General features: G+C 42.9%; 1 protein-coding gene across 1 annotated transcript in view; it reads right to left on the bottom strand.

Moving 5' to 3' along the window:
* PCSK2 (proprotein convertase subtilisin/kexin type 2) overlaps window positions 1-20,074 on the bottom strand; it is a 259,004-nt gene that overhangs the window by 100,785 nt on the left and 138,145 nt on the right. The window contains exon 5 of the mRNA XM_004061834.5: window positions 15,285-15,322. Within this exon, the coding sequence (XP_004061882.1) occupies window positions 15,285-15,322 (38 nt within the window). The remainder of the gene's footprint in view (window positions 1-15,284; window positions 15,323-20,074) is intronic.

The following is a 20,074-nucleotide window of genomic DNA, read 5'->3' as shown; positions in this document are numbered from 1 at the left end:
GTTGTGGAGGCTGGAGTGCCATGGCACGATCTCGGCTCACTGCAACCTCCACCTCCTGGGTTCAAGCAATTCTCCTGCCTCAGCCTCCCAAGTAGCTGGGATTACAGGCATGTGACACCATGCCCGGCTAATGTTGTATTTTTTTTTTTTTTTTTTTTTTAGTAGATATGGAGCTTCGCTGTGTTGGTCAGGCTGGTCTCAAACTCCTGACCTCAGGTGATCCACCCACCTCGGCCTCCCAAAGTGCTGGGATTACAGGTGTGAGCCACCAGGCCTGGCCTCAAATAGTTTATTTTTAAATAGTATGTAGTCACTTAAATACAGATGTAAGTGCTTTTCCTCAGACCCAAAGAATAGATTACTGGATTCTAAGATGTATCATTGCCATTTGTCCTCCCTCTCAGATTTTTGCTGTGTTAATCCTTCATGATTACTAGCACTGAGGGTATTGTGTTCTAGTTGTTGCTTATAGGACACAATGGCACAGACACAGACAAGATTTTCTTCCCCAAATATCAAAATGAGAGTGTATACTTTTCACAGTGTCAATATTAATTACTTGTAATTTGGTGTTCGGTGTTATTTTCTATATTAATTTCAACACAATGGGATGAGTCTAATTTGGAATGATAAGATTCATTTGCATTTAAATTGATATTTTAAGCATTCCCTGTGAGGAACAGATAGAATCCATGATTATAATTATAAGCATTGTTTCCAGGGCAGGTTTGTTTCCCTTTGGAAGGATTTGTAAATATGGTGCATCAAGTTTAATATTAATAATGGTGACACTATAACACCACGTTTCTCAAGAGAGACTTGTGAATAGAGTGTCCATATTTTGAAAATTCTCTTCTAGTGGAACAGTGGATAAGCATCGCTCATTAGTTAAGAACATGCTCATGTTGGTTTTTTTCCTCTTTCTTTTTCTTTTTTTTATTTTTCAAAATCTTTTTGACACTTAACTGAGTGGAAAATAACCTAGGTTAATTTTTCAGCTTGAAATTGCATGCTTTGAGAAATCAGATGGCCTATTGTTAATTGCATATAACACAAATGAATGAATTAAAAGCATCAAGGGAATCATTCCTGCTGCTTTCTGTAGTTCTCTGTTTTCTTGGGATGGACAAGGCAGTCTTGGATAGAGAGGCTTTCTGTTTTTTGGTTGTAGCTATGAAGAAATATAGCATTTCTCCCCAGAAGTTACTAAAGAAGTACTGAAGTGTTCATTTCCTGGGGAAATTGTCTTCTCTGTGGCACTGACCTACAGCTTTTCTTTCATAACAAAATGCTGGTGTTGACTGAGGTATAAATAAGGAGACGCATAGCAAAAAGACAGAGATAGGAGCTATGTGAGGAGAAAGCATGGCCAGAAGAAATTAAAGGGTGAAGGCAAAAGAAAAAGAGGAAAGCCAAGTGTTCAATCCTCAGCCAGTCAGTCATCTCACAGATACCTACTGACCACTCACTCGGTTCCAGCCATGGTGCTGTGCTGAGGATAAAGAGGTGAACAAGACAGGTCAGATCCCCGTGGCCTCATCCTCCTGGGGCTGACATTCTAATGGGGGAACACATGCAACAAAACAAAAATACAGAACCACAGACTATCTTAAGAACTAGGAAGTGGCTACACAGGGTGTGCAATATAAATTGAGATGGACTCAACTGTGGGAAGAGCTAGTGTAACAGTCTTCTAAGCCTTTAATTAGGGAGAATCCTGGATTGTAGAGTCTGGCTCATCGTGAGTGAGCAGGACAAAGGCAAACATGCTGAGTCTCACAGGGAAGGGGGAGAGCCACCTGTTGGTTTTAAGCACGGAAGTGATATGGCTTCCACTACTTTGTTCTTTGTAATGACCTTTCTGCTTGTTTTGGGGAGAATGCATTGCAGAGGGTAAGAGTGGAAGCAGGAAACTTTTGTGGGGTCCAGGAGGGAAGTGATGCTGGCTTGGTCCAGGATGCCAGTGGTGGGAACAGAGAGGCAGGTGTATTGCCTAGCAGAGCTGGCAGATAGGGTGGCCGAGGGGAAAAAGAAGGGAGCAGCAGTCAAGGATGGTAACGTTTAGCACATTAGTCATTGTGACCATGGCGATGCCATTTGGTGAGATGTGGGAGACTGGAGGGGGCCAGGTTAAATGAAGGCAGCATGACAGATGGTGAACTTCACATTTTGCTACTCACTGTCTGTGTGAACTAAGGCAAATCACTAGCCTCTCTGATCTTCAGTTTCCCGTCTGTGACAGGTGGGTAAGAAAGTACCCACTCCACTGGCTTAACATGCTCGTTAAATGTGATCATGCATATAAAACACAAGGCCAAACACACAGTAAATACTCAACAAATTCTGGGAACTAACACTCCTGCTATTCCACAGAAATCAATGGAGAAATATCAGAACCATGGCAGGGAGAAGAGGTGGGAGACAACACATGGTTCTCATACTTCGTTAGCCAACTATCAACTCTCCATGGGAGGAGAGATGGATTTGCGAGTTATTAATAATCAAGCAAGCAACAAATCAAAACTCCCCAATAAAGCTGCCATGTAGTATAGGATCATTGTGACCGCCTGTGAGTGATTAATTGAAGTGGTTAATAGCCTTGGCCATGGTTTTATTCACAGATAATATATTTTTTGTTGGTAAAGTGCCTGGTAAGAATTCCTGCAAGGTGCTGACTGTATCAAATGACTCAGTGCCCATCTGTCACCACACAGGCCTCTACACAGGGACTGGCTCCTTTCCACCTAGTGTTCTGGAACATTCTTTACATGATAGAGAAAGAATATGTGTGTGTGTGCTTGCGGGGTGTTGTGGAGAAAAAAAGGGAGGGTGGTCCAATATCCATACCAGAATAGCTTCAACACCTTGAACATTCTCAGAAGTTCCATTTAATTTCTATTTTTTGATTGATCAACAAAGACCCAGTGTTCATATAAGCCATATGAATAATCATTATACTCTTTTGATTCTGGAGACAATGAGAATCTTGTTGGGGATGACAATTATAGATGGGGAAACTGAGGGCCATAAAGATCAAACAACGCATTTTTTTTTGGCTTGCAATACCTCAATGGGAGTCTGTGAACTAGTGCTCTTTGAATAGCTTAGACTTACACTGAACTCCTTATTTAAAAAATTGGCAATGCTTGAGTTATAAAACATAATCCATCTCTTTCCATAGCTTAATGAAAACAGCTCCTACACACTGTAATACATCTTATTCTTCTGCCTAGCAGAGCACTCATTGTGGAGAGGTTGTGTGCATGCCACATGGAAAGTGCAGACCTCACCATAATACTCCCGGTGATGTTAAGGAACATTGCTCAGAGCCAAAGTCTGGCTTCCTGTTCTTGGCTTCAGGTTTTAATTATTGGTTAGTAATTAAAGATTCTTTCTTTGTGAAAAATAATTTCCCGTAGGTTGGGAGTCAGCAGCAGGGTTACCATGGTGGAGAAGCTAATCTTATTTCTATGTCAGAGATTCTCTCCGCCTTGGCCATGTAGGATGGAAAATTCTGCTTTGCCTAAAGCTCCAGACTGCTCTAATGTAAGATCAGGATTCCTGGGAGCCAACCCTGTGGTGAAAGCTTGTAGGCAAGTGATTTATTAAGGATGTGCTCCCAGGGGAAACCAGTAAAGTATTCTGGGAGGCAGGACAGGGAGGGCTGGGGAAGCAAGGAAGTGGAAAGAAAACTTAGAATAACACACTAGTTGTTAGCAGGAAAGTGGAAAGAAAACTTAGAATAACACACTAATTGCCCCTTTTAATTTCATTTAAAAAATGCTTTCTGCAAATTCATATGTGTCCTTAAGGCAGGAAGGGAGGGGGAGGCTAAGAGAACAGACTTTGAGGTCTGACCACCTTAGGCTTCTGTTCTTCCCTGCTGAATTCTAGCTGTGCAATCTTGGGCAGGGGACTTAACAACATCAAATGCTTATTGAGGGTGTCCTATGAGCCAGAGGCAGTTCTAAGGGCCTTGTGTGCACTACTGAATTGAATTATCACAATCACCAGTAAGATCAGTATTATTATTAACCCATTTTACAGATGAGGAAATTGAGACACAGAGAGATTAACTTGCCTAGGGCACATAGTTAAGAAGCAGTTGGACGTGAGATTTGAATTCAGCGAGGCTGGCCCAAGAGCTCTTCTTAACTTCTGCACTAAATTTCTCTGAGCCTCTCGTTGCAGCAGAATTATTATTTATGAAAGGGCCCCATGTGGCAATAGGCAGAGTATACTTATTTTTGAGATAAAAGCAAACATATTAAGAAAAAGTAAAAACTGAAGAGTGGTCTATTTTTATTAATTCAGAGAGACAGCAAGTCATTCAGTTTGTGCTCAAATATCCACTATAATCAAGAAGGTTGTATTAGTTTTTATTGCTGTATAGCAAATTATTACAAACATAGTGGCTTAAAACAACGCAAATTTATCTCAGAGTTTCTGGACGTGGGTTAACTGGGGCTTTTGCTCAAGGTCTCACCTGGCTGAAATCAAGGTGTCACTGGAGCTGTCTCATCTAGGGCTTGGGGTCCTCTTTCAAGTTCATTCAGTTGTTTGTGGTTGTAGGAGTGAGGCCTCAGCTCCCAGGGAGTCCGCCATTCCTTGCCATGTGGCCCTGTTCACATTATGGCAGTCGCATCTTCAAGGCCAACAGGTGAAAGCCTCCACTGCTTAGAATCTCTCTGACTCCTTCCTTCTCTGACTTGTAGATTACCTTTTAAAGGGCTCACCTGATTAGTTCAGGCCCACCCAGGATAGTCTTTCCTTTGATTAGCTTAAAGTCAACTGATTAGGAGCCTTGATGACATCTGAAAAAAATCTCTAACTCTGCCATATAATGCAATCTAATAACCTAATTGTAAGAGTGATATCTCATCATAATCACAGGTCCTGCCATACTCAAGAGAGGGACTATACAGAGTGTTTACAGCAGAGGGTGGAAATCGTAGGGGGGCATTTTACAATTCTGCCTACCATCAAGTCTTTGTCTTCAAGGAAAAATGATTAAGAGCTTTTAAAGGTAAGAATGGGCTCTAGCCAAAATGACAGTTATAGTGCTCATGATTCTTTGACACAACCACAAAATTTATCTTCTATCATATTTTAGAAGACTCCATGGCTTCAGAGTCTGATCCTTAATTGAGGCCTGGGCATTGTTTCTTGGTCTTTGTTGCTGCTTCAGAAAACTGTAATTGGATGATGGATCAGACGTTTGGTCTCCATCAGATCCGCATTTGCCCAGGCAATGATCCCATGTAGGTGTGGCTCCAGTGGACGCACCCACTTGGGCTCTGTTGCTTGGCAAGAAGACATGGGCAAGCAGTGTGGATGACTGCCCATTTTGCTGTGGCATCAACCCACTACTCCCCTCGTGGGTGGGGGACATGGGTTCAGAAATCTGGTCAGGCCCGCCTTAGACACCCAGAACTGTGGCTTTAAGACAGTATGACTGGGAAACAGGCACATGAGGAGAGGCACAAAGTGAAAATGGATGTCAGCTCAGCAGGAGCAGCATTGTGAATCACAGCTGCAGCCAGGGGTTATTGCCAAGTTAATTATTTGTAAGGCTTGGTCACCTAAAGGTTTTTGGTTCTATGAGATAGAAACCCAAATAAAAAAGCCAGTAAAATATTTCACATTTTGGGAATTCAGTGCGTATATACCGATAATGAAGACAAAGAAAGGAACAAAGGCAGTTGAGAATAGTAATCTTTCAATTTTCTTATATTTGCAAAAATGACTTTCTTGTGGCTTATCAGTAAACATTGCTACACTTTTTCTGAACAGGTGTGTTTAGTGATAAATGGAATAAAATCCCAATAGTCTCATTAGCATCCTCCCATCTTTTCATCCATCCATTCCATCCAACTATCCATCCATCTATCCATCCATCTAACCATCCATCCATCCAATCATCCATCCATCCATCCATCCATCCGTCCATCCATCCATCCATCCATCCATAATTCAGTCTTTTATTTATGAAGTCTCTCTTAATGATCTCTGTGGGGAATGAGGCCTCTGGTTCATTCTCTCATGAGTAAAAGAGTTGGAAGACATTACCCTGGTCTTTAAGCCAGTTAAATTTAGTCAAAGAGATGAGAATCTGTCGAAGAGTTTTAGGGAATTTGGGGTAAGGAAATGATGTGGGCTACTTTTTAAGTCTAGGCTTCTAGGTGGAAGCAAATCTCCAGATGAAATCCAATTACCCATTTGTCTAGTATCGTATTGATGAAGCTTCTAGATGAATTCATATGCTGTATCGACCCAAGAAAACAAGTTCATCCCCCATGTGGTGAGCTGCATTCTTTAAATGCATTTAAGTATCTTTCTTTCTCTAATTTTTTAGGGCTGACTTGCTTTTTCTAGCTATTGCATTCCTATGTGGGTGGTGTTTTATTTCCAGGCTAGCACTAAGCATATTATAATGTAATTATATACTTACATGTGAACCCCCCAAGGTCAGGGACTGGATTTTTCACACTTCATAATTCAGGCCCCTAGTATAGCATTTTGCACACAGTGGGAACAATATGGCTTTCTTGAATGCTGACTAAGTTCAATGAAACAAATACTAGTCAATTGAATAATTAAAAATAATAGAATGACCAGATATTTTCTTTGCTTTCAGCTATAGCTGTAAGTTTAGGTCCATACAAGTAGTTTCATTTTGTTAAGCAAGGTTTCATTTCTTCCCTATTTTTAAAGCAAAGTATGTTTCTGTAAAAATAAATAGTTTCCTCTAGTACATGAGTTGCATTAAGTGATAGTCATTTGACTGACGGTCTATCAAAGTGATTTTTAAAAAATCCCCATTCTCAGTATTCAGTCTGACGTCCTGGTGATAAAGTGCTCATCATGATCCAGCCAGCATTCAAGAGCACATTGAAAATGCCAGCCCTTCCTTTCAATAAGAAACAAAGGTTATTTAAGCCTCAATTTCATATGCAATATTAATGTGCTTATTTAAATATTCATAGGCCTAAAAGCCAGAAGCAATGTATGTGATCAATACTTCATAACATCTGAGTCATTCGGGGCTGAGTACTGTGCCGGTTTCTTGCTGCCGCCCTTTTATCATGGAGGCCGCATGCCCCCTGGGGCCCAATGTGCACACTTCTGTCAAGCTCAAGGTACTTCCTGTGCTGGCAGCTCTTCTGAGCTCTCAGCAGGCACCCACTTCAGAGACAGTCACCTGTCAGGACCCATCTAAAGAATGGAAAAGTGCAGGAATGTAGGGGTGGGCCTTTTTCTCTTATGATCACTTCTGTTGGTGAAATAGCAACCCTGGAACATAAATAATGTTCCAAATTTTGAACGGAACCAAAGAACCTAATTTGTCCTCTCCTATCTAGGAACCTAATTGCATTTCCAGCAACTTGAGGGATTCTAGACATTAAAGAAAAGAAATAGCTTGTAGTTATTTGCATGTGGATTATTCACCTCTCGAATCGTATTCTCTCCAGGCTTGCAGCCATAGGAACTCAGTTAGGTTCCAGGGTCCTCTCTTTCCTTAGTATCATGCATGATGAAGGAGGCAATGGTGGCATCCACCTATGAGGTGGTTGAGAACTAGGAATTACACAGAGGGTTGTGCATGCTGCAGTTTCTGATCATCGTGGATAGAGGGTCATCATATAATTTAGTTCCTGGTATTACTTGCAATAATATTGGTGAGTTAACATTTAATGCAATTTAACAAATATGTATTAAATGCTTGCTTAACACTGTGATAAGTGTTAAGAGGGACACAAAACACATACAAAGTACACACTTCCTTACAAAGAGCTTATGATCTAACTGTGATGTAGTCAAACATTATAGGTGAACTGCACTGTTGAATGAATGAATGATTGAATGCATGAATGAAGTGCCAAAATGAATGAGTAGGTTAACCATCAGAATCTTGGAGTGCTTTAAAAGAAATACACACTATGAGGCTTATCCCAAAGATTTTGATTCAGTAGGTCTAGGATAGGCCTAGAAGCCAATATTCTAAAAGAAATATACACTATGAGGCTTGTCCCTAAAGATTTTGATTCGGTAGGTCTAGGATAGGCCTAGAAGCCAATATTCTCTCCAGACTGGGGTACACCTCAAGTACTGTAGGAGGATGGAGAAGGGGGTCTAGCATGGGCAGCTGTAACAGTTACTACACAAAAACGGCCATAATATGTCAGCAGCATATAACAGCAGCTGTTTAGATAGCTTACGAGTCCACAGTTCAGCTGGCAGCCAGGTGCTCTGGGCTGGGCTCAGCTAGGCAGCTCTGCTGAGCTTGGCTGGCTTGCTTGTTTCTGTGGGTTGGCTGAGGTTTGGTGATTTTGGTGGGGCTCAGCTAGGCAGCTCTGCTTCTCACTGCAGCTCTGTAGGCCAGTGTGGGTGGTGGTGCTTCAGGCCGTGGCAGCAGGGCAGCTCTTCTCCATGTCTCTCACCCTCCTCTAGGGTACAGCAGGAGAGCCTGGGAATGCCCTTCTAATGGCGATGGCAGAGGCGTGGGAAGGCAGTTGGGAGCACACAAGGCCTCTTAAGGCCTAGGCTCCAAACTGGCACTGTCAGTTCTAGATTATTCTATTGCTTAAAACATGTCACAAGGCCCAATCCAAAGTCAAGGGGTAGGAAATACACTTCACCTCTTTAAAGGGAGATTCTGCAGAGTCCCATGGCAGAAGCTGTGGTCTAGGGAAGGATGTGGAGTTGAGTCAATGCAAACTTCTGTATTTGCTGCACTCAAGAATTCTTGGAAAAGCTCATGAAGTGTCATGAATCTAGACAGATTCTCAGCACAGGATCTTGGAGCTGCTCAGAGCATCACTCACAGTTTCCAAGCTAGAAGACGGAGTGCAAGAAGTGGCCCATCCTCCCAGCCATCAGAACAGGAGTTGATGTCCCACCCTGCAATGGCTTAAATACCAGGAGATTTCCCTGGCTCGGAGAAAACCTCACTTGGGGTAGTTCCTACCTTATAATCCCTTTGCCCACCCTAGGGATTAACCCTCCCTTATGACTATCCTTGAATATTCATCTAGTTTTAAGGTATGTGACAGGGAAGAAGATGCAGGTCAGAAATGCCGCTTCCTCGGGGGCATCCTTCATTACATCCCTGGCCACGAGAAATGGGTCTTCTCCCTGCCTTTACCTTCTCTTTTCTTGGATGTTGTTTTTCAAAGCCTTTGAGATTTATGTTGGTATCCTCTGATTTTTGCCCTTGACTTTGCAACCCTCACAATCTTGTACTTAGCCTGGATCAGTTGTCCTTTCTTCTTTTAATGACCCTAAGCTCACTGGAAGGTCCAATGAACAACTGCACTGGTTTCTTGAGGCACACCCCTGCTTCTCCATCAGGACAACCCAAAATTGTGCAAAGTTGTAACCTCAACTCTTCTGAGACGGAAGGAAATGAATGCTTATTGAGCATCTATTATGTGCCAGGCCTGATACGCATATTATCTCAAGGATACCTTGCAACAAACCTGACAAGACATCCATTTTGCCCATTTCACGGATGAAAAAATTAAGGTTCAAAGATGTTTGATATGCTCCTCTAAGGCTGCACCATGAGTTAGGGAGCCAGGAGTCATCTCAGCTTTGACTCAGTTTCCACTACTGCCAACTGTCAGAACCCTACCCTTGCAAGCTGGCTGTTTTCCAACTGTCAGCACATGCAACTCTGCTGAAGACTCTGTCTGCAGGGCCCTATTTTTCTTGTCTAGAGTGAATCCTTCTATCTCCCCACCTCATCTCTACTCCTGGGTAGTGGCCTTCACCCAGTGGTTGACAGGAGTTTGTGGGTAACTCTGAGGCCCACTCGGTCCACACTGTTTCCCAGAGTTCCCCAGGGAGATTGAGCTCCCATTGCCCTAAGGGGTAATTTGCTCTCTGGGCCACTCTCCCTTTCTGGCATCAATTTCCTCCTTCCCAGCTGGTGCTTCCTGGGATCTCCTCTCAAATGAATGACTTGCTTTCAAATCCTTGTCTCAGGGTCTGCTTCTGAGAAAACCCAGCACACAGCAAGAAGGCTCTCCTTGGATTCTATAGACCCACCAGCTTTTTCTTCACCTTTGTAGCTTCAGCAAAGCTGCAAAGCAGGAGACGTTCTACCCCACCCACCTCCATGCCCTGAAAGCTGCCACCTAAGTCACACTCCACATGTTGTTGAAGAAGTCTCCCTTTGTTCCATAGACCTAACAGAACCCCTGAGCTTGGGCCAGTACTGTGAACCCAGCCTGCAATCCTCACTGGATTGGGAGCTCAGAGTAAAGAGACAACGACCTCCCTGTCTGCCTTCCCCTCACCTGACAGTCATGTCTCACATGCTTGCATCTTTACTGACCTGCCGACTTCTCTACAGAGTGCCTGTGTCTTATTTATCTCTCTTCCTCTGGGGCTTGCACGTAGCAGGTTCAATCCACAGCCATTGTATTGACTTAGAGAAAATACCCAGTTATTATAGCGAAGATGGGTAAAGGAGGTTGTAATTTTAACCTGGTCTAAAATAGTCTCTTGGCTAATACTCATTTCGTGTCATGACTATTGGGATAGAAAAAGAAAAATTTTAATTATTTGGAATAGTGAACTTTTACCAGTGGGACTGGATCCCTCCGATGAAATTCAATCATAGAACAATAGAGTAATAATCCAAGTGGCCGTTATTATCCTTTACTCCCAACACTCAGCAGGCTCAGTGTAGATTTTTTGAATTAGATTAACACTAACAACTTACATTTATATATTGATTTGCAATTTTCCAAGTATTTTATTCTTAGTTTAATGGGAATAAACTGGACTACCAGCATATGCTGTTTCCTCTCTTAATATACAGAATAACCAAGCTTTGAAAATAATTCTGCTTTCAGAAACATTTTGGCTGGTTTGATTATAAAGTAATTTTTTTGAAGAGCCTTGGGTAGAGTTTTCAATTCTCACTGAAAATAAATCAGTAACCACAAAGAGTTTTTTCAACATAGAACATGTCTATTTATTTTAACCTTTAATGAATTTCCAAGGCATCTCTGGGGCAGACATTGCTACATCCCCCTTCAGCCTGACACCCTCATGTCTCTGGTGAACTGCAGCTGTCTGTACCCACACCTCTGCCCAGGGCTTTTCCCCAGGCTGTGGGGAGGTAGGAACATCTTTTGGGACAAGCCCTCAACCAACGACTGATGAAGTTGTCACATAAATACCCCAGCTTCTTGAGGCATCACATCCCAAGGGGGATCACTCTGGCTCACATATTCTATGCTGTCTCCCAGAGCTCCCCAGTGAGATTAAGCCTCAGTGCCTACAGTGCTGTCTTGTTTGATAACTGCCCCGTTTACAAGCTACCTTTCCTTCCTGGACTCATTCCCTGTCCTCTACCCCTGCTTCCTAGAATCCTCTTCTAAATAACCTACTTGTACTCAAACCCTTGCTTCAGAGTCTGCTTCTAGGGAAACCCAAGCAAAGACTCCACCAAGTACCTCTCTCTCAAGGGGCACCAGGCTGGCTCATCCCTCCAAGCCATTAGGTCACTTAACGAGGTGTGAAGCTGCCTGTTAATTCTCTGCTCAAATAATTTTCGAGCCTATCACTGTCTACTGGTTTCATTGCTCTCCTGGGCTGGTCTACTCTATTTGCTGTCCTCATTGTGTTAATGATAGTGTACAATTTTTAATTAAAAATAAAGAAGATTAATGTGGTTAGTCGCTCCGAAGTTGCCACTCTGAACTCTACACAGGGTGAGAGAGACACTGTGCCATTAAAAACCAGCCAGTTTGGGCCCTCTGCTGAGGAATCAAGCACGAGATAGTTAGGTGTTCAGTTTTCTCATCTATACCAAAGAGGCAGAACATTTTCACAGCCATATGTAAATATATATAATTTCATTGTCAGCTTCCAAGTGTTTGATACAAGTTGAAGACTCAGACTTTGCTCTGAATGAAAGTTATCAAGATGTGCAGTTTTGTACAGAAATCACATTTTTTGTTCAATTCTTAGGTCTCATGTAGTTTAAGTTCAGCATAGACATTGTCATCTCTTCAGTAACATCCCACCAGTGGCCATCAATCTTCCCCTTGAATATTTTCAGGTATGAAGAATTTGTTACTTTCATTAATTTACTAATCTTTTATTTTTATTTATTTATTTATTTATTTATTTATTCATTTATTAATTATTTTTTAAGACGGAGTCTCCCTCTGTCGCCCAGGCTGGAGTGCAGTGGTGCAATCTCAGCTCACTGCAACCTCCGCCTCCTGGGTTCAAGCGATTCTCCTGCCTCACCCTCCTGAGTAGCTGGGACTACAGGCACGTGCCACCACGCCCGGCTAATTTCTTGTATTTTTAGTAGAGACGGGGTTTCACCGTGTTAGCCAGTATGGTCTCGATCTCCTAACCTCGTGATCCACCCGCCTTGGCCTCCCAATAATTTACTAATCTTAATCACTAGACAGTTCTTCCTTTGACTGAGTTAAAATCTTGCTTCTGTGGTTACCACCCATTGGTGGGAATTTTCTTGGGAGAAATTACTGAACAAGTGGAATGCCTCATTCTACCAGGAGAATTTGAAATATTTGAAAACATACTCAATGTGCCCGCTTTCTTTTTTCCAGGAAAAGCTTTTCCAGTTCTTTCAGTTCTCCTTAGCATGGTATGGCTTGGAGTCCACCCATGTTACTGTCTGCCATCTCATCTCCCTCTTACAGTGAAACACTGATTGGAAACAACCTAATTGTTCAACAATTGGAGATCAGAATGTTTAAATAAATTATAGCATGAGCAAATGCCATGTAGCCCTTAAAATTATGTTTTGGAGAATATTTAATAACATAAAAATGTTTATGGCACATCAAGCAGAAGGGAAGAATATGCAATAAGAGTCCAATTTCATTAAAAATAGACACATAGAAATTAAAGGCCCAAAATATGTCAAAATAACAAGAATGTGGTATTATGGCTAGTTTTGAATCTGTTTTATGCTTTTTCATATTTTTTGACAGATAACATGCATTTATTTTTTAATCAGAAAAAATGTTCTTAAGAAAGAAAAGAAGAAAAAAGAACTTGAGACTCACAGAACCGATAAGAGTTCTTCAGGTATATTCTGGTATTGCAGATCTCAGAGGAGCTGGCACGGCTCAATATGGAGGTTCCACATTCCAATTTCAGATGAAGGTTTTGGCAGATGGATCACACCATCCACTAACATTGTACCTGCAGCTCACTGGAACCCCAGAGGATTCTTGCCCCCAATGAATGACTATCTTTTTCGAATCTGGCAGCTGGAGTTGGGAGCAGCCTGACAGGAACTGCCTGGGCTAGGCAGGGAGAAGGGAAGGATGCAGAGGTCGGTCTTCATGTCTTAGGCCTTTGTGGGGTTATGCTATGCACAGGAGACAGGCCATGTGCCCTCAGCTCTCCAGCCCAATGGGTACCACCCCACCTTGAAGTCCTCCAAGTGGCAAGATGATTGTTTCCCCAAGGATGGTTTGGGAAAGTGAGCAGAACTCCACGTGGCTGCCCTGTGAGGCACTGGGTCCTGGAGATGGAGGGAACTGTGGAGAATATCAATGCTTCTGTCTGCAGAGGGTGGAGTGGGGACAGCCCTCGGAGGGAGGACCACCGACCCTGCAGGCCATGATCCCTGCCACACTTGCTCTCTGGGAGGAACAGCCCCAGATACATCAGAGCCTTGGAGAAAATGCAATGCAGCACTTCTCAATCCCCTGCCTGACACATCTCCAGGGCCCTGCAGTTATGGAGGAGGCAGGGAAAGGTGAAGGCACTAGTGGAGTCAGCCATAGTCAGGGGGAGGCAGGAAGGACTGTGTCCAGGGCAGTCCCTTTAAGGAGTGCATGAGAAGACCGGCAGACAGCTCCACTCATGTTCAGTAGGGAAGGCACCATGAGGAGACAGGGAGAAGGGCTGTTTCCTTAGACTCCACACACAGGACCGCTGGCACAGGCAGTTTACAATGGTCTTCTCCATAGACATGGATTATTATCATTGCCGGGAATATAGCTTTGGTTTAATTTCTGTCATTTCTCTCTGGGGCCACATTGGCTGGACTCTGCCAATGATTCATTTAATAGTTTTTCCTAATATTAAAAAAGATGCTGCTCTCAATTTATGCTCTTCTAGATTTATAAGATCCCTTCAATGCCTTGTTTCTTGTTGCCCAGTGCATGAAACACATGGAATATTCCCACTTTCTTTGTGCAACGTAGAGACACTCGCCTTCCAGGACAAATGACCCAGACTGGTGACCTCCAAACACTTTTTGCTGGGTAACCATCCTTTCTTTTATGCAAGCCCTTGTTCTCTAAATATGAGTCTCTTCAATGACTAAGATAACATTTTTTACACCTAGATCTGGAGGTCTCAGAAGTATAGCTTAGAAATAGTTTGGATAATTTTAAGTGAACACACCAATGCTTGAATCTTGTACTCCCTGGGGTTAAAATAAGTGATCGATTCTGTTTAAAGGGCTTGTGGGCTTCATCAGGAAAGCAGCGTGTGACTTGCTGAGTCAAAAATTAGAGTGTGTGGTTCTAGCCCAGCAGGGCTTTTGGTGATTCTCTGCTAACATTGCTTGTTTGTCAAGGGATAGTAATTCTCAATGTTATGGGGGAAAGTCAGTGGAGTGGTCATAAGTGACACAAATAATCAAAAAAGATAACGCTCTTACTTTCATAAAGCTGGGGCTGCAATGTGAGTCACTGCAGTTTTTGGCTTTTTGCCTTTGGTTTTGTCCAACAAGAACCCAAATGGCTCATTTCCACCCTTCAATTCAATATCATCAGGTAGAGTTGATTTAAACCTTGCCAAGTCTCTCTCTTCTTCCCCCTCCCCGTACCTACTTTCTTGGCACTCTGCTCTTTCAGACATCAGATTTCTTTCTTCTCTCAAAGCCACTGCCTTTTCCTGCTGCCAGGCCACATGCCTTGTCCATTTGCTTGCGGCCTGAGCTGTGGCTCCAATGGGATGGACAGTTCCAGTGTGGCTGCCCATGTGGCTGTCTGTGTGTGCATGCATGTGTGCCTATGAGTACGCGTGCATCTTTTGTGCTTATGCATGTGTGTGTATGTTCCTGTGTGTGTGTGTTCCTCCACGTGTGCATGCATATGTTCCAGCAGGTGTACTCCTGTGTGTGTGTGTGTGTGTGTGTGTGTGTGTGCATGCTCCTGTACTTGCATGCATGTGTATAGACATGTAGACACGTGCATGTTCCTAATAGCCAGGGACACCAGGACATTTAAGATGCATCTGTTTCCCCACCAAAGTTGGCTTGTACTTACATAGTTGGAGGCCAGGTCTGGGTGGAGATAGTCAATCCCTGTGAAAAGACAACAATAACACAGGAACCAAAGGTTAATACCTGCTACTGTGTCCTCAGGAAAGCTGCCCAAGAAAGTGCCCTCTTTATGGGGCTGGTGCCAGAAGACTTGCCATGGGGGTGAGTGCCCCATCACACAGCTCCCAGTCTTGCACCTCCCTTCTGTGTGGAGGTGTGAAGGTGGGCTGCACTGCCAGAGTGGAGAGACAGCTGCCCAAGACACGCTTGAGAGTGAAGCCAATTAGAGTTTGAGGCCCAAGGATAACACTTCTGACATAAATGTCAGCACTAGGGGGCTTTGTGACAGTGAGATGGATGGCTCATCAGAGCACTGATCTAAGAGAGATTTGTAGAAATCTTGACATTTTTAAAGCATCAACTGGCATTTCTCTGAAATGAAACTGGCCCTGGGGAGGAAAAGTGATTATTATTTAACAGGGCATGGACAGCAATGGATTAGGAGAATGTACTCTGGCATGGAAATAATAAGAGAACATGGCTGGGCAAGAAAAGCCATTAGGTAAAGGGCAAATGGTTTCCAGTGAGGTGTTGCTGGTTGGGAGCTGAGGCTTGTCTCCTCAGAATGTGGCTTTCCAGGAAGCCTGAGGCTTGAATGTCTCAGCAGGAGCCCTGCTTTCTCCTGAATGGTGGCCTGTCTTGTTGCCCAGTAGTCGTTCCAAGGGTAAAATCGTGGACTATGAGCACTGCTGAGTTCCATCAGACCCTTGGACCTCAGAAAGCATCAAGAAACTCCAAGGGCAATTGAAAATCTCTCATTTGGGTTTGCAAAACCACATAATCTTTGCAGCAGTTACACCTGAGCATCTAGCCCTCCAAGAAACAGGGCAGGTTCTTGACACCATCTAGCATAATGGTTACAAACGTAGGTTTGTGGAGTCAAAGACAGGCATTTGAGTCCCAACCACCCTGATAACTGCCTGCAAGACTTCAGGCAAGTTGCTTGGACTCTGTGCTAGTTTTCCTTTTTGATCAACTGGGGGTGAGAACAATGTAAGGACTAAAGAAATGAATGCATGTGGTATGCTTGGCCCAGCAGCTGGTGCATTTAACAACTATATGGGGATGCAATATCTAAAAGCCAGAAGTATCATTAAATCTGTCCCAAGGCTGCTATCTTCACTGCATGCTTACTAAGGCTAGGCCACCATTAGAGATTTGCCTTCCCCAAAAGAGCTTGTATTAGGATGCATATTTCTGAAAAGAAATTTTTCTTTTTTTTTTCCGGTTATACAATTAGTAACTGGACTGAGAGTCACTAATCTACAGTATGTGTGTTAGGTTTCACTGTTGATTTTGATGAGTGAAGCAATTGCTGTCACTATGGCTGCTTTCTATAGTTTGGGAGACTATAGTCCCCTCCCCAAATCATTATGCCTTCTTCTCCCACTTGCCTCCCGAGGTCTTCAGAGGGAAAGGCATCAGAATATTTAAAGACAAATATTTTTAAATGTTGTTAACCCTTGTTCTGGATCCTAATTCAAAGACGGTCAATTTTGGTCAGGCATGGTGGCTCACGCCTGTAATCTCGGTGCTTTGGGAGGCTGAGGCAGGAGGATTGCTTGAGGCCAGGAGTTCAAGACCAGCCTGGGCAACATAGTGAGACCCTGTCTCTACAAAAAATAAGGACATCACTGCACACTAACCTGGGAGACACAGCAAGACCCTGTCTCTAAAAGAAAACAACAAACAAATCCCAAAAAGCAAACCAAGAAACATCCCCCCAGCAAAATGGTCAGTTTAGGCTGTGGGGTGAAGTTGGGGATGAGCATAGGTTTTGAAATCAGTGGATCCAGTTCCACTCCGGGCTCAGACACTAACACTTGTGTGGCTTTAGCCAAGTGACATAATCTCTCTGAGCTTTGGTTTCCATGTATTTGAAATGGGACTATTATTTACTTTGCAAAGAAGTTTTCAAGATTAGAGACAATTCATTGAAAGTCTTCAGCTTATAGTAAACACTTAATACATTCTATTTCTTATCATCATTAGTCCTAACATCTACCACATCTCTGGAGTAGTGTGCATATGCAGAAGAAAAGAAACATTAAAAAATATCCACTTGGTTTCAGCATATTGTGTTGAAATTAAATCACTTCTATTCGTTAAGATAGCTTAAATTTTGTGAACTCGTTGGGTGAAAAATTTTGATAATTTTTACCTAAATATAAATTATCAAAAATATATTTTAAATATTTATATTTTAAAATATATTCTCTGGGTGTGTCTTTTTTCACACTTAGCTAGATCAAACAAACTTATCTAAATAAGTGTAAAAAAAGACACACCCAGAGAATATATTTTCCAACAGGAAGTCAATTTTTAAAACATGGCTTCATGTTCTGAGAATGGAAGCTGTTAAGGAGAAAAATGTTCCAATAAATAGTAGTGTCTTCTCTGTCAAGGGAAAATACTGGAGCAAGGAGATAATTTGAGACCAGAAGGAAATTAGAATTAAAACAAGAGAAATTTAGCCTAATTAAAATAAACGATCTTAAATTAGGTTAAGAGGAATACTAAGTGTTAAGTTAGAACAGATACCGACTTTGGTCTGAGAAAGAGAATGATTGATATGACTGTGAAGGACAACAAACATGATTCGGAAAAAGTAATAATGGACTGAAGAATGGAAAATAGTAATTTGGTAACTAGATAGTACTTTTATATTTTTGTATATTTGATTATCTTTTAAGGTGGGAGGTACTGAACACATCTTCCTAATTGGCTTATTTTTAATTCTTACAATATTCTCATATTCATTCTTATACTTCATGCTTCTGTTTATTTCTCAGCAGTGAATGCCAGGCACAGTGTCGGTCCTGGAAAACCGCAGGTGATTTAGACGTAGAACCTGAGCTGTACAACTATCTATGGCTCACAGCCTATGGGGGTACCGACTGATCACCAGCCAATCATAATAATAATTGTGGCACAGAAATGACAAATACTTGGTTATAATTTTGTTCATAAATCATTAGTATCCTATCATCAATTTGAAGCTTCTTGGAAAGTCTAATCCACAATAGTCCCAATTCTCAGGAAGCGGTGACAGTCCTGGAGACCTCGAGGAACTAGGAAGGAGTTCCATGTGCACATTCCTAGGTAGAATGTTAATAGTTCACTTCAGATGCGTAGCATGTCAGAACCCTGGCTCTGAGCTCCAGTTCTTTAACCCTAACCCTAACCCTAGAGCCTCGGGGCCCAGGCAGAGAACTGCCGTGGGGTGGGGCTACCATAGAAAACCCCCACTAAGACAATGCCCAGTGGAGCTGTGGGGGTGGGACTGCCCTGAGACCCCAGAACTACAGACCCACTAACATGTGATTCCCGTGTGGGAGAATGGCAGGCATGAGACTCCACCCCATGAGAGCTGCTGCATGGGCTGTGCCCAGTGAAGCCATGGGGGAGGGGTCATTAGGAGCCTTGGAGTCCCAGCTCCCACCTCAGTGTGTCCAGAAGGTGGGACATAGAGTCAGAAAAGATTACTCTCAAGCCTCAGAATTTGTTTGCCTTTTTGGATTTTGGACTTACTTGAGACCTGTTACTCCTTTCTTCTTTCCTATTTCTCCCTTTGGGAACGGGAATGTATGTTTTATGCCTGTCTCACCATTGTATTTTGGAAACACGTAACTTGTTTGATTTTACAAGTTCACAGCTGGAGAGCAATTTGCCTCAGGATGAATTGTACCTTGAGTTTCACCCATCTCTGATTTAGATGATATTTAGATGAGACTCTGGGCTTTAGACTTTGATGTTGTTGCTGGAACAAATCAAGACTTTTGGGGCTACTGGGCTAGAATAAGTGTATTTGTATGTGAAGGACACAAATTTTCGGTGGGGAGGTGCTTGCGGGCAGGGTGAAATGCTGATTTGAGTGTTTGTGTCCCTCTAAAATATATGTTGAAACTTAATCCCTAGTTGCAATAGTATTTTGAAGTGGGGCCTTTAGGAGGTGATTAGGTTTTGAGGGCTGTGCCTTCATGAATGGGGTTCGTACTTTTATAAAAGGGCTTGAGGGAGAGAGTTCATCCCTTTGTTACCCCTTCTGCCAGGGGAGGACGCAGTGTTTGTCCCCTCCACAGGATGGAGCAACAAGGGGCCATCTTGGAAGCAGAGAGCAAGCCTTTATCAGATACTGAATTTGTGATTTCCCAGCCTCCAGAAGTGTGAGAAATACATTTCTGTTATTTATAAATGACCTAGTCTAAGGTATTTTGTTATAGCATCAGGAACGGACTAAGACAGGCACATTGTAAACATCTACAGCCAATCCCCTGGAGTCCTGTTGGGGCAGGATAGAGTTTATAGCCACTCTGGTGAGTAAGACATCAAGACCAAATTATAGTAAAGCACAACATGTGGGCACTCTTTTTGACGGTCCCAGCTGAGCTCCAGTGACAACCAGCAACAACCACCAGCCATAGAAGTGCACCATCATGGATGTGCAGCCCAGCGGGGCCTTCAGAAGACTGCAGCCCAGCTAATATCATAACTGCATGAGCAACACTGAGTGAGCAGTGCCCAGCCAGGCTCTTTCCAGATTCTTGTGCCACAAAATCATGATTAAAGATAAATAGCAACTTTAAGCTGCTAAGTGTTGGGGTTGGATATGGTTTGGCTGTGTCCTCCCCCAGATCTCATCTTGTTGGGGGGACCCGGTGGGGGATAATTAAATCATGGGGGTGGGTTCCCCCACACTGTTTTCGTGGTAGTGAATAAGTCTCACGAGATCTG

The sequence above is a fragment of the Gorilla gorilla genome, chromosome 21 (genome assembly GCF_029281585.2).
Source record: "Gorilla gorilla gorilla isolate KB3781 chromosome 21, NHGRI_mGorGor1-v2.1_pri, whole genome shotgun sequence".
Classification (NCBI taxonomy): domain Eukaryota; kingdom Metazoa; phylum Chordata; class Mammalia; order Primates; family Hominidae; genus Gorilla; species Gorilla gorilla.
Note: the sequence above shows the minus strand (reverse complement) of the source record. Positions and strands in the feature narration are given on the sequence as shown.